Source organism: Convolutriloba macropyga, chromosome 3 (genome assembly GCF_964194025.1).
Source record: "Convolutriloba macropyga chromosome 3, txConMacr16.3, whole genome shotgun sequence".
Classification (NCBI taxonomy): Eukaryota; Metazoa; Xenacoelomorpha; order Acoela; family Convolutidae; genus Convolutriloba; species Convolutriloba macropyga.
Window position 1 is genome coordinate 62,189,143 of NC_134470.1, and position 15,430 is coordinate 62,204,572.

Consider the following 15,430-nt stretch of genomic DNA (forward strand, 5'->3'; position numbering starts at 1 on the left):
TAATGCTGGCTAGCTTAAGGTAGTGGATCTTGATTTTGACAAAAGTTTTACACGGTTCGAAATTTTCATCATGAGAGAAGATTAGAAAGAGTTACTTAATTAGAACTGTGCACAAACCTCTAGATTTGAAACATTGTTGCTCCTTTTCAGAAAGAAATGATCGTTCCTTTCCACGAGGAGAAGCACAGTAGAGATAAAAATTTATTATTAATTTTTCAAATTTTTAATTAACTTTGATTTTATTCAGTTTGTAAATTGACATTGTTGCAATCAATAGAATCCGCGTAAAAATACCCTTAGGAAAAATCTAACTTCAACAAAGTTCAATAGAAAAAATATGGGACCTGTCATTAATGAGATTCAGTTACAAATTAATAAAGAGGAAAACGAAAATACCAAATAATTCGAAAATATGTTAAAAACTTATAATTAGCAACCGTAAAATGGTAATGGAGCAGACTGAAGGGACCACTGATGGGATTCTGCAATGCAATAACAATGACACAACGATGGCGTTTTTGGGGACCCAACTTGAGTTAAAATTTAATATTCATTTATACATTTGTTAAAAGATAAGTTTTTTTCTTGAACTCTAATCATAATGCAAGAACTCAAGGTAGCAACTTCACATTTTTTTCGTTCAGTCATTCATTGAAGAGCATGAAAATTGATGGCAGCAGAAGGGCGACCAGTCCAATCAGTGACGTCAGAGGAAAATAGGAAGAAGAGCAAACTAAACAAAACACATAAAACTTTACTGCTGCATATATATATATATATATATATATATATATATATATATATATGTATATATATATATATATATATATATATATATATATATATATATATATATATATATTGTTTGCGTATTTTTCGCGAGCGTTTCTAAGGCGTAATTGATTCTCAGATGGTTTTCAGTTGATTACTTAAGTAGTTTCAGGGCATTCAACGCATTCTTACAAAATAATGCGCTGAAACGGCGCTGACGTCTTGACCCCGGGTTTCAGCTAATTTTGTTCAATCTTCTTAAGACTTTTCCAAATTTTTTCCCAATTGTTTTTGATATTGAAACAAGTTAACTAACCACTGGCTATAAAGTCGTTGCATAGTCACAAAATCTAGTGAAGTGTCAATGAGTCTCTTCAGGTCCAACATGTCAGATTGGATCAAAGTGATTAAAAAATTGGCTTGAAAGCGTAAAATTGGGGCTTCATAAATCTCGGTTTCAGTTTCTGTCGTTCTGAGTGAAATCTTTTCAACAAACAATTTCTTAACGCTTATTTTTATGATGAACCAATCAAATCGTCTGGGAAAAAGTTGCCGGAAAAAACTTCAACAATTAGTACTCAATAGTGAAAATACAAATAAATAAATTCAAATCAAATACACTTGACGGACAATTCCTCTCTCAATTCTAATTAATTGAATCTCGTTCAATAGGGATAACTTTTGCGTAAACTATGGAATTTGAATAACCAGGATGGAGGTCTATCCTATCCACAATTCCACCAGTTCTCCTAGATTAACATCAAAAAGTATGATACTACTGGGAGGGATAGTAACTTCACAAGCCTACCGCTCCTTAATCAAATAATGTTTTTTTTTCTTTTAACATCTTAGTACTTACCAGTACCCCCGCTTCTTTGCTATGTATACCTGGATTTTTATATACTTTTCACTGACCTGGAAAATCATTAGTCCGTCAAAAGTTTGGGTTTTCGGAAGTAAATTGACTACAAATGATTGGCAGAAAAACTACAAAATGATGAAGAGTTAGTGATTTTTACCACCCACTGTTGTTTTGTTTCTCTTCCAATGATCACTAGTCGTTGGCTTGAGCAGAAATCGTAATCTTTGTTGCATGATTGTCGTTTTTATAAATTTTTACTGTTAGTTTTTCTTAAGAAAATACATTCAAATTAAGAATTTTGGAACCTGATATCATTTATTGATCCAATCTTTTTCAGCGTAATGGATCGAACCCCGTCAAAATTTAAATGTCCGTTTTGTTTTTGAAAAACAGTTCCCGAATAGTTGGATTTGATGGAGATGACTGAAAAATCGAGTTGCAAGCAATTTGACGGGGAAATGCAAAAAAGGGTTTATTTGTTTCTGGTTCAATACTCTATCATTTGACTAAATTTTGCTGCTGAACTGTTACCAAAAGGCGTAGGTGGCAAAACTCAAAGCATAACAAATGTATTGAAATAGCCTGCTTGAGAATAGTTTCAGAAAAAAAATCATTACCAGGTGGAGTGTAAAGTAGGGAGAAATGCTCTGATGTTTTGATGCCTCCATTCTCGCAATTCCCTTGGGTTCCGATGGAGAAAGTAAACGTAAGGTTGAAGATACTGTCAGTAGCCAAATTGTAGAGGTTAATTGGAAACTGAAGTCGACTGAAGGATGCCTCTACCACGAATTGACCATTGCTGTTGTATGCCGTCACTGTTCCGTTGTCGAAATTATAGGAGTTCTCATTCAATTCGAGAGTGATTGAAGTGTCATTGATGATTGTCAAATCAATGTGATACAGATCGAAAATTGGGTCTAAAGCAAGCAAAAATACTCTTAGGGACCAAGAAAATTCAAAATATCTAGGTGGACAAATTTCAGATATCTTTATGCCGATTTTGTATTTCATTGATTTCAATAATTTTCTCACAATTTTCTTCAAATTTGGCACATTTCCGCTATCATCTACGTAGCTGAATTCGCTTCAGGCTTCGCCTGCCCTCTCTACTATCTTAGTTTCTCCACAGCTACAAAAACTTGCGCAATAATTGATAAAATTTTGAAAAGCTGCAACCATTGAAGTTAGAAAAAATTCAAATATAGCAGATCTCGAGAAAAATTTCTCTTTATCATTTCAAAAATATGAAACAGATAGAAAAAATTAATTGGGAACGTCTCTCGGGAACGTAAACAGAAATAAGACAACCAATTCAAGTTGTATGTCATCATAACTTCAAAGTAACCGATTAATAAAAAATTGCGTCAAAATTTTTTGCCGCGCACATCATTATCTAATGGTTCTAGCACTACAGAATAGGGTCCTTGCCAAACTGAAACGGACCAATTGGTCCATTTCAACCATCGTTTTTTACGGAATGCATCTTAAAACATGTAAAGTAAGGCTTGAAATGTGAAACATGGTTGCAAAAGAATTGTTTGGAAATTGCAACACTTTTTGTCACCAAATTCTGCAAAAAAAAGCAAATTTGACAGTTTTGTGGAAACTTGTTACACAATTTGTCCCTCAGGTTTTTGTATCGATAGCTACTAATCCGACTCCAGAGACGTTTCAAAAAGAACAAAGTGAACCGACAGTGCCCGAATTTTCAAACTACATAGTGCATTGTTTTACAAGCTGCATTGTATATTTTAAGTATTTGTACATTATAGGTCTGATTATCTAATATATATTTATTTGAGAGGACAACCACATGCAAAAGATATAAACAAAAAGATCCTTTTTTAACTGTTGTATTTTTTTATAATTGTTAATTACAAAAAGTTCATTTATAATAGTTACTTAAAACTGCTGTAACAATTTTTTTTTTCCTTCACAGTCAATTCAAAAAGACGAACTTGTAACGCAGGCAAAAAATGTTTATAGGGAAAATACACTGGATTTTCATTTGGTGAATAAAGAGAAATTGCTTTATTTATTTCTGAAGTTTCCATCTGTTTGAAAAAGTTAAAAAACTATTAATTTCTCAAAAATCCTTTTTCTAAAAAATGTTCAGTACTTACTTCAAATTTCCTCTTCAGCCGTTTAACCTCATAAAACAAAAATTTAAAAAATGTTGTTTTTGTCATTGTTTTATTGTTTGCGATCGTAGTATTTTGTTGTTTCTAATTAAACTTTATTTGTTAAATCCGGTCTTTGAATTGAGAAATAGTGTTTCGTATCTAAATAACACCAAATGATAGCCCATATATTTTCAGCGTGATTGATATTCTTCTGAAAAGTCCCTCAGAGCACGACTTAGTTACTGATGTTTCATACATATAATACACATCAGTGAGCGCCTAAGTTGAAAGGCTTTATTTTATTAATTAATTTCGTTTGAACTAATTTAGGGAACTTTTCTGCTACCATTTTAGCTAAATTCTAGCATTTACATAAATAAAATAACCATTTAAATCTATGCAATTTTTAACAAGGTCTTGACTTTGAATATAGGGAAAAGAGTATATCAAAATGATTGTTTGTAATTTAAACGTATGTTACAAATTATTCGTAATTTTGATATAATTTGTATAGTTTCGCACAACTAATATGAAAAGTACTTTATAGGCCAAGTGACGGCGTCTTCTGTTAGGATTTTTCAATATTTTTGATATCTCTTTTTCACTTTAACAACAGTTGTAATGATTAAAATGAAGCCCAAAAGTTTAGTTTGTAAAATCTAATTTTGATTTGAAAACTATTAACTGACGTAAAGCTGTGCAAATCGGAATACTGCAAGGAGGAAATAAAATTGTTTTCACTATAGTTGAACATAAACAATTAAAAATCACTATTTGGAACATTTTTTGCGCTTCCAGAAAAATTAGCTGCTACAAGCGATTGAAATTCGGAGACAATATTGAAAAATGAAATGAAGTTGGCGATAAATTACCGAATAAGTCCAAAAAAATAACCTAAAACAATCGGCACAAAACTTAGTGGCTTATTCCCAGCGCTTAAGCATTTCTTTTGTCGTGAACCAATCGCTGCAAATTGATTTTAAGATCGCTCACTGAAAAACAGCAACCAATGGAAAAACATTTTTTGGACCCTCTGAAATACAAAAATGAATAACTAAAACTTTTAATCGATTTCTGCATAAATGAAAAAATTGTATAGAGTTTCTTACAAGACTTCTTCGGTTTCATTTCAGTGAAAACAAAAGCGAATTTAACATCACTCAGTGCAATGTCTCCCGGAATTCTTAACAAGATCCCGGTTTTTCCCCGCTAAGATCCATGAATTTCAGGGGAAAATTGCGGGATCTTATCGGAAATTTTACCCGGGATTGCACGATATGCAAAAGTTAAGCAAGGTCCTCCATTTCCCTTCCGGAAATGCAGGAAATATTATATACCTGCCAGGAAAGCCGGGAAACCGGGGATGAAAAAAAGTAGAGATTTCCGGGATTATCTACCCGCTTTTTACCAGGAAAACCGGGAACTTTAAGATCCCCGTCAGTATTTCCCGGAACAAGCTGCTTGGATCTTAGAGAAAAGAAACAAAAAATTTAAAATTCCCGTCTGGGTTTCCGGGAACAATTGGCTGGGATCTTAGCGGGAAAAATGGGAAATTCAAGATTATCGTCCGGCTTTCCGTGATTAAAATTCTCAAACTGTTTAAGCCCGTCGTGTTTAAAGTTGTCAAACTAATAGTGCGTAGTTTTCATCAAAAGCACAAGATAAATCATTTGAGTAGTCACAGCAGCCAAAGATTGCTGAATGAATCGTTAATATATGAACTTACACGCAAAAACAAAATATTTTCTCTCCAATTTTATTCAAAAGAACAATCTGTCTTTTTTATGGAAAATTGAATTTAGGAAGATGATCTTTAAATGGTCGCGAAGATAAAACGTTAATTTCTCATTGACTCAGCTAAATAACTAATAAAACACTGCCAAAATTTTTTATTGTCTCGAAACTGCTGTTTGAAGCTGCAAAATTAAACATAGTTTGTGGATGGAGTGTTGAAAATTCTTAATTTTGACGAAAATAACTTGGGGCGTTCAGATGACATACTTTGATACATATTTTTTGTATTTGTTTACCAAAGCACCAATAACTTCCTGGTTTTCTAAATGCAACCACCATCATCTCTGATCTTTTGTCCAAAGCATTTATTTCTTACTGCTTTGGGCTCCTTTTCAGAGTTGACAAAATCTATGCTATTCGTATGGAGACAAATTAAATGAGTTTTGCTTTTACCTCTGACTATTTTGATATCGTCTGCTTCAATAAAACCTGCTTGCATGATTTTTATGTTGTACGTTTTGAAAGTGTGACTGAATTTGTTTGTTCATTTAAGCAGGATGCTTTTTAAACATTAAGCCTCACTGTCAACAAATTAACTGAAAAGTCCAATCGTCGTTTTTTCGTTTTTTACTGAGTTCCAAAAAATTTTTGGTTTCCCGTTGTGTAAAACAGAGAAAAGTGGAGGTTTCCGGGTTTCCAGCCTAGATTTCGCGGGCTTCGCGGGCTTCAGGGCCAGATTCGCGGGTTTCCGGCCCAGATTACTGGGAAAATTTATGATGACAATTTTTGACCGAAATGCAAATTTTAGTTTATTTAAGTTTTTATGAAAAAATTTGATTTTTTTAATTTCTGCTTGATCTCTAATTTCCAAATAGTTTTCATAAAAATAACAGACGTAAACTGCCTTTTAGAAGAATAGCGTGCAGTAGACTGAAAACCCTCAGCTGAAAACGATATTCATTGACTCAAGAAGGCTATTGACATTATCTTCTAAGTTGATATAATCTTCGATGAGTTAATGAAAAATTAGACAAATGAAGCGAAAAAAGTCTTTAGTATTTTCCTCTGAAGGTAACAATTTGTAGTTTTACAAATGAAATTGTTTCTTTTTTCCTTCTATGCTAATTGTATGCCGTTGTGTGACGTTACGAAACCTCCCTCGCCAATCGCAGTCCTCCATAAGCTGTCTCGCTGTTGAACCACCATGTGAGCGCTCCAAGTAAATTCGTTCAATATTCTTATCTGTATAAGACAGTAAATTGAATAATTTTAGACTAAGACATCTAGTTGGCAAATTTTACTCATGAATATTAGTTACTTTATAGTAAAAATAGGAAAAATTTGAAACTATCAGTAAAAACGTTTAAAAATTATTTGGAACAACTTGTTCAATAATGATAGGTTTACACCTTTTTCTGTGTTTTAAACCAATGGTTTCGATAATTATGTATATTTCGGAAAAAAGAGTTGTAAGAGAGTCCAAGAAAATTTCAGAAAACTAATCTTTGATTTTGATATCTAATTACCTGACCAATTAACAATTGGGCCATTCAAAAAGCGTAAAAATTTATCGAACTGTGCGACGACAAACAACTTTTTTCATGTGTTTGTGATACTAATTTCCCAAAATTTCTCAATCGGCTACTCAAAAAATTCATTCATTGTTCTGGACACACTAAAGGAAACTAAGTTAAATTTAACCTAAAGGGTTGAAAATTACATCAGTTGGAAATAAAATTAATGTTAGGAGTGGTTTACTTTCAGTTTGACATTATTTGAGGTAGACGATTACCGTTAGGTCCGAAAAAAATTATCTCCGAGTTTCTGTAGTGTTTTCATATAAAAGTTAATTAATTTCATCTATGTTTTGTAAAAAACAGAAAAAGAGAAAGATTTGTGACCAAAATATTACGTTTCAAGTGAAACTTTTAATGCATGTCCTGTGCAGTAACAGTTTGTTCAGATTTTTAAAACCAATGATTTTTTCTCCATTGGTACTTATATCCCATGGATTCACAACAGTAAGAAAAGTAATTGGTGTTGGAAAAGGAAAAAAAATCCGTCTTGCATTTTTTGTTTTTTTTAAACAAACTGGTCTTCTATTCAGTAAAGTTTTACATGAATTATGAAAAAATTGCTCAATAATTGCTTGATAAAATGAATGAAGAAAACTTTTCCGAAAGTTTTGGACTTGTTCTTTGTGTTTGTGTTTCGCGCCTTTGTTTTATTGTTCCGACCCTCTTGAGGGGGGTGGAACTATATACTCAACTGGGTTTTTTTTTGTTCCGTGAATTTTCGCCGCTCGATATATTCATCGTAGAGAGTTGAGACTGGTATCATTAGAAAGCTCGTCCAGCGTAGAATATGGAATTAAGAAGATTTTTTTAATTTTCGTTTTCTACAGGGAGTTATCGAGGTTTAAACCTCTGAGAAAAGAAGAGTGAATTCACGTTGTTTTTATTCACATTTTCCGGAATTTTTGCCTAAATTTTCGTCAATTTTAGTAAAATTTGTTATAATTTTTAAGAATAGTGTCGTTGATTTCATTTTTGAAGACGAACAAGCACTGTTGATTGTTTTGATTTAATTTTTTTGGTCAAAAAATCTGGATAAACATTTCAAAATTTAGCCTTTTTCATCAAAAACAGCACGAAATAAGCTACTTTAGTCCACTTTGATTAAAATTGCCGACAGTACACCCCCGAATAACACTCATACAATCTTTGTAGACTCAGAGGGGGGCTATTTCTACTTCAGAGTCCGCTGAGAGTGCACTGTAGTTAAAACTTTGCCGTTTTTTGCTAACTTTACTCGCTGATTATCAAAAATGCAGAATTTATTTTGAGTTTTCAACTAACAAATTATCTATATCTACAACATTCGAAAAATCAATTGTTCCTAACGGACAATAAATATTAGCAGGGCTAGTTTTGGGCCATTCTTGGACTGTTACAATCCAAAAGAAATCGGGTTGTAATCAGTCGGTCTTTTTTTTTTAAAAAAAAAGACTTTTTTTTTAATAATAAAGAACAGAACATATCAAATCAAAGCTCAGGAGTGATAGGTCCAACCAATTCGCTTGCTAAGCACCTCCAAGCTAATGCATTTAGTTTTTTAATTGAAAGTTTATGGTCGTTTCTTTTTTTAAAAATAATTGACTTTTCAATAAGTAATGGCTTAATTAACTTTTCCTCTATTTTTTTCTTAATTTGCTCAACTTCCAGCATAGTGTCAGCAAAGAAAGACTGCTTCTTCTTTCTACTGAGTTAACATTTATTCTCGGTTGCAGTTTTAAGCGTGAAGTTATTGTTTTCTGGCTTTGATACTACAAGATTTCAGATTTTTGTTTGTTTTGATATTTGCCAGTTTTTCAGGTTTTCTAATTTTGTCACATTATGACATTATTGACAGTTCCATGTCCCCTTATTAGCATTGAGAATAAGACACAATTGAAGATATTAAAATCTTGAAAGATATACATCATCGCTTTAACGGCCTCGACGCCTCTTTCTTGAAGAAATCAGTTGAATTTTTAAATTTTGTCTCTAACTGTCATTTATACTTTGTCGTTTCGGTCGTATGAAATTTCTTGTAGAGTGATAGCTTTCATTGGCTTTTCATGGAAGAATAGAAGAACCGATATTCTGATATTAGTTGATAGCTGATGGCTTTCATGACTTTGAAAACAATCGTTTTCCAAAATTAAAAAAAAACTTTTTAACTTTGCAATTTTGTTCTTTTTATGTTTCTTTTTATTACCTAATCTCGTTAGTTAATTACTGGTCAAAAATGACATTATGGGTGTCAAGGGAACAAAACGGATTGGTGTCCCAAAATCTTTTTTTAAAGAATTTGTTATGACCTTACTGGCTTCGACACCGGTTTTTCACAAAAAAAAGTAAATTAATTTGATTTTGTCATAATTGACGTTCTTTTTGTAGATGCAAGAGATATTCTGGATAATTACAGGTCTTGAGGGCTTCCTTTTCATGAATAAACGACCCTAATTAAATGGCTGTTTTTGTAATTAATGCCTTTCATGACATTGAATGTAATTTTGTTTCGGAAAAGAAATTAAAAGTCTTACATACTTTAGCACTTCGCTTTTTTGTCTACTTGTTACCTAGTCTTACAATTGAATGGCCACATACTACATTATAGCTGTTTGAAGAAGGCACAATCAAATATATTTTGAGTGCCAAAATCTGGCTTCACGGTTTTGACAGCGTTTTCTGGCAAGTTTCAATTGAAATTTTGTTTTTCTTTGTTGTTCTTTTTAGCCGCTTTAAAAAATGAACAAGGACAGGTCCTAATGCCCTTCTATAGGAGCAGTGTTAATCGTAAATTTGTGGTAATACTAATTGATTCCTGATGGTATTTATTACTTTGAAGTTAACTGTTTCAAAAAAATAAGTTAATTTTTTTACTTTACTGTTTTTGTTCTTTTTTGTATAATTGTTACCAAACCTTTTTATGGACTGGTCGCATATGTTTTCTGGTGATTTATATGTAATTTTTGTTTAGTTTTAATTTTATCTGACGGTATGTTGACTTTCTATTAAATTTAGTTTTTAAGAGGGACATAAATTTTTTGATGTAACTAATGTTTGTTGTTGTTTGATTTTGCTGTTCGTCTTGACTCGCTTTCTTAATATTGACATATAACAGCAATCTAATGCATCAATTTTTACTCCACTGAGTTATTTGCTTTGGAGTCTATCTTATCGTTCATACAGAATTTTTTGAAAAAGACTTGGGCTTTTTTGGGATTCGCAAAAAATAATTTTTGAGTTTTTCTATCTGTTCCTCATTTGGTAGACAATTATGCCAAAATTGTGGATGGGCGGGGTCGGAACCTTATGTGCCATCGCACATTACCGAGCCGCCTTGTTGAGATTACTTTTCATAATCTGACTGTGCCATTTACCGTGTCGACACACCTGGGAGCTAGTGATGGACACCCTCTGCCTACCATTATATGTAAAAAATTGTTTACTTGCTCTGTGCAGACTGTGTATAATTCATTTAAAACCGGAAAATTTCATTAGAAATTCTAATAAAAAAATTGACAGCGTTCCTTATGTTTTTTTGTGGTCTGTTTTGAGTGTTATGCAGTGTAGTCAGATATACCATAACCCTCTTGGGTATTATTCTTTGTATTTTTTCACTTTTTAGACAGCTTTAATTGGACGACTCATCTGAATTCTCGTTTCAAATTTTAAAGGACCCACCTGAACACAACTTTCCTTAATATTAACTTCATTCTGTGGTAATAAGAGTCTCGAGAAATAGGACCTACACTTTTTATTCACCAAAGATTTTAATCTTACTGCTACGGTACTTTTGTTGTAATATGGTTTCGACTTTATACCTCAAAAGTTATTTCAATTTTTAATCATAAAGTACAGGTTAAAATGAGTGTGCTATTCCTAATGTGAATTTGTAGGTCGTGCCACATTAGGTTTTGCGATAAATCCAAAGTCAAATTTCGAAAAAGGAAAGCAACTTTACCTCAACATTTTGGGAAAATAAGGTATTTTTCACGTTTTTTTCTATGAAGCTCTTAATGAGTATGTCTTTCAGGAACAAATCTCTTCGAGAAATCTGCTGTACGTTGTAAAATTTTGTAACCAAACTCATTATGACAACGGAGAGGAATCTGACTACAGTTATTAATGACAATTCTCAATTTATTGGCGGACAATGCTGAAGACTTACAACCGCGTATTGAAATCAGATGTATTAAAAAACCTAATCAAAACCGCAGGACTACAATATTTAGAAGGAGTATCGGTAATGTGTGTTTGCACATAAAAATCTTTTGTTATTTTTTTAACGTTTTGATTTGTGGTCATAGATGGTAAATTTATGCAGAAGCACTTATATACAGATTTGAATACACAAAAACTGACATCAAAGTATAATAAGTTAGTAATGAAAAAACAGGTTTGACTTTAAACAAGAAATTGAAAAAGGAGAAAAAACAATTATTGATAATTTTCAGTTTCTCATTTTGTTTTTCAGAAAGTAGGTCTTCAACTTGATTGGATAAAATCATCAAATATACTAAATAATCATTAAAACAAGTCAAAACTAAAATTTTTGAATGCAAAAGGGATGTAAAAGCAAAAACTTTCTATCAAAACCGAAAAAGCAATAGTTATTAGGTAGGATGCAACTTTTCCCGTAAATAAAAACTACCAGCTAGCAGGATCCATTTTTTTGTAAACTGATGCAGGCTAAAATTATTATTTGTATTGGGAAATTAACGTTTTTCCACATTTAAAAAACTTATAGAATCTGAAATGGAGCTAATTAAATTAGGACAAAACAGACAATTGTTATGACATAAATATTCATAGTAATGGCCAATTCAATATTTTTTGAGCAACAAATCATGAGGAGGAAAAATCAATTCAAAATGTTTGTCAGACCAATTATTTTGACTGTTCAATCAGGGTCAATCTGATCCATTTTTGCATAAAAAACTCACTTTTTGTTACGCTAAATTGACGTTGATTTCGATTTTGAGATGCCATTTTCAAATAGAAGAAGCACCATACTAGTGATAAAAAAGAGAAAACGATTAAATTTTCCCAAATACACAGAGATCAAAATTAAACTAATTAAATTTTGACGTAATCTCTTTCTCTTTTTTTGGTTCTATTGGAAAACTAGCAGTTATTTGAAAACAGCGAAATTCCTTCGCACATTTTTTAAAGCTTTTTGGCAACTTTTTTGAGCACTTTCTTCAAACGTCTCCATCAATTTAGCAAAATTTTTTTAACTTTAGATTTTTGTTGAGCAACTAGATCCAACAAATTGCAACTAAGCGAAGCGACTCGCATTTCGTCAAAATTTTGTCCTCAACAAGACTAGCGAAACGAAGTTCTTGTATTTTCATTAACGACTGCATTTGTTAAGTTGTAACTAACAGCGCAGACCGCAAACAATCCACCCTCTCTTGGACTGATATTTTCTGAGCTATATTAAAACCAATGAGCCCAACGTTACAAAATTGGAAAAGAAAATTGAACTTCGATGAATTTTAACTGAGAGCATTCCCGCTGGGTGAGCCTTTTTACAAGTTTCATTTCATAACGGATTCAGAACAATGCTCATGTCATTTTTTGCACATCTCAAGTTTGTGCACATCTTGTCAAGAATTGCAAGTCTAAATCCAAGTCTTCCCAAGACTTGGCTAGTCTATATCCAAGTCGTAGCAAGTCTAAAAACATTAAAAGTAGCCAAAAAAGTGGAAAATGGGAAATACGTCCGAAAAACGCGAAAACTAGCCCAAAGATTATCAAAACAGTTCAGGAAAACGGGAAAATTAGCAAAAAAAAAACGTGGAAAAAATGCTTGAAAACGATACAATTAAACAAAAAAATTGTCCTTAACAAGTGTGGAAAACGAACAAACTATCTAAAATTCTGTCGAAAATAGGTCCAAAAATTAGCCAAAATAGTTGTCAACAAAAAGGGGTCCAAACAACGCACCAATTAGTCAGAAAACTTGGCCGAAAAAGCTGAATAATGTCCCAATGTAATGTCCTGATGTCTGCGGTATGATATATGTTCAATTGCATCCACTTTTAATCAGTCGGCACAAGTACATCTGAAAAATTGTCTTAAACGTTGCATGTTGCAAACTTTTTCGAAATACTAAACTTTCATTCGAAATTTTTTGAAAAGTTAGTTTTGACGTAAGAATCAAATTGCAAGGATTACCCAAGTCTTGTCATGACTTACCAGATTTGTTAGACTTACATAAAGATTTGTCCACTACTGGAAAACAAAAGAGCATTTGCAGTTAGGCTTGTATAGTACTTATACAGACTTGGAGTTTGGTACGAATCTTTTATTTTCTTTTTTTCTCAAAAATGTGCACTGCGTTGTGGCTGCTAATAAGTACTATATTTCTGTTTGGTTTTCATTGCAAAAAACTGAAAACCAACAATGGCAGTGACAATTGGAAATTAGTTGATAGGAACATAAAATAACGGCATTTTTAATCAAAATAGACAACAGTGAAAAACGTTGATGGTGTCTTTTCAAGCTGAGGCGAAACCTTTTCTTAAATTGAAGCTGATTATCTGTTTGTCTTTCATCTGTTAGACAAGTCTTATTGAATTTTCCAAACCAAAGAACATCAAATATGTCAAATTTTTCATCCGTGGAAAACTTTTTTCAAACTGAAACTTTTGTTTTATTTTATTTTGAACACATCAGATTTTCCCCACACAAATATATATAGACGAAAATATATCGGCATGGCAAACGCAAAAGACGAAAATATATCGGCATGGCAAACGCAAACAGTAAAATCAGAAAGCCTTGAATAAGAAAGCGTCCGACGACGTTAAAAAAGAAGTTTGTAAATTTTTAAAAACTTTAGGACACATATTTCTACTCGAGAAATTTTTGTTCCATCAGAAGCCTTAGATGATGTTACTTTTTTATCGCTCCGGAAAAAATAATAACTTGCATAAGTTGACCTAGTAACGAAACCAGGCTAGCATAAATTCATAATCCCCATATAAGTTTGGATGGTGAGAAAAATGTTCGTGTGTTTAAAAAGCTGCCAAAACTTTTGATATAATAATAAAAGAAACAAAAACCATTAAAAATCAGTGGGCCTATTTCATGCCAGAAGAGTTTGCAAAACTTCGTTATCAGAAGAATTGCTGCTTTGGAAAATCATTAAACCTGAAAGTTGCTCTGTAATTTTTTTTTGTGATTATATGGTATAAAATTGGGATGCAAACGACAAGTCTGATGAGATCAATAATAGATTCAACTGATTCTTCGCGTCTAATGATGGCATACTTCTTGGTTACTTGAAGTCATAAAATATCAAATACCTGTACAGAAAGTGGCAGAGTTAAAGTGTAGAGTGTTTGCAACTCCACCAAAGGTAGATTTGTTCACCGTAATCTCATAAGCCACTCCAGGCACCAAATTGATCACGTTCATCCACGCACTCTCTGTTGCATCAGCATTTGTCTCGTAGTCGACATCATTGCATCCATTTTCATCGTCAGATTCGCAGAAAGCCACGATGTCTTTGATAGTTGCAGTTCCTGCGGGGTCTGCAACAGACAAATTGGCGCTGGTCGAAGTTGTTGAAATCAGGGTCAAGTTTACTGATGTCGTCGATCCACCCACCTGTCCTGTAGTTGCTGGTGTAAGAGTATCATGAGCTGTAGTTATAGGAGTATCTGGACGTGCAGCAGTCGTACGAGGGATAGGTCCGACAGTAGTAGGTGCATTAGGATCTCCAGTCGTAGGCGGATCGGCAAATGCAGTCGTAGGGGGATTAAGATCTCCAGTCGTAGGAGGTTCGGGACCTGCAGTCGTAGGTGCATTGGGATCTCCAGTCGTAGGAGGATCGGGACCTGCAGTCGTAGGAGGATCAGGGTTCTCGGTTGTAGAAAGATCGGGACCTGCATTTGTTGAAAGATTAGGTGAGTCTGTTGTAGTAAGGTCCAGACTCTCAGTGGTGGTGGGAAGGTTAGGTCCAGCAGTCGTAGAAACTTCGTCTATACATCGTTCTCCGGCTCCTCGAGTACTTGTATTGTACGTGACCAACAAAAGTCCACCTTCGCCTATGCACTGAACGAGTTCATAAAGCCAGAGACCTGGTACATTCACATTGGAATCGTTCACAAGGTTTCCTACTGTTGATGCATTGCCAGACCCCGGCAGCTCGAAGGGAGCTGAAATAAACTACAAAGCGTTAACTTTTTAAAATGTTCAACATTTTTGAAGATATTCATTGTTTGTTCAATTTGTGCCTTATTTTGTCACTTATCAGTTCATTCTTTGTCACTTATGATCAATCGAAAATATCGGTTCACATATCTCAAACAAAGATCTGAATTGTACTTGTTTGAAACGGGATGTACTTCCTCTCTCTCTCGCTCTCTCTCTCTCTCTCT

At 33.3% G+C, this 15,430-nt stretch overlaps 1 protein-coding gene across 1 annotated transcript in view; it reads right to left on the reverse strand.

The window, feature by feature from the left end:
- Nucleotides 1-237: 237 nt before the first annotated feature.
- Nucleotides 238-15,430, reverse strand: part of LOC142337188 (uncharacterized) — a 47,745-nt gene continuing 32,552 nt past the window's right edge. The window contains exons 3-5 of the mRNA XM_075386318.1: nucleotides 14,354-15,208; nucleotides 2,251-2,550; nucleotides 238-733 (exon numbers count right to left, since the gene is read on the reverse strand). Of these exons, the coding sequence (XP_075242433.1) occupies nucleotides 645-733; nucleotides 2,251-2,550; nucleotides 14,354-15,208 (1,244 nt within the window). The 3' untranslated portion in view covers nucleotides 238-644. The remainder of the gene's footprint in view (nucleotides 734-2,250; nucleotides 2,551-14,353; nucleotides 15,209-15,430) is intronic.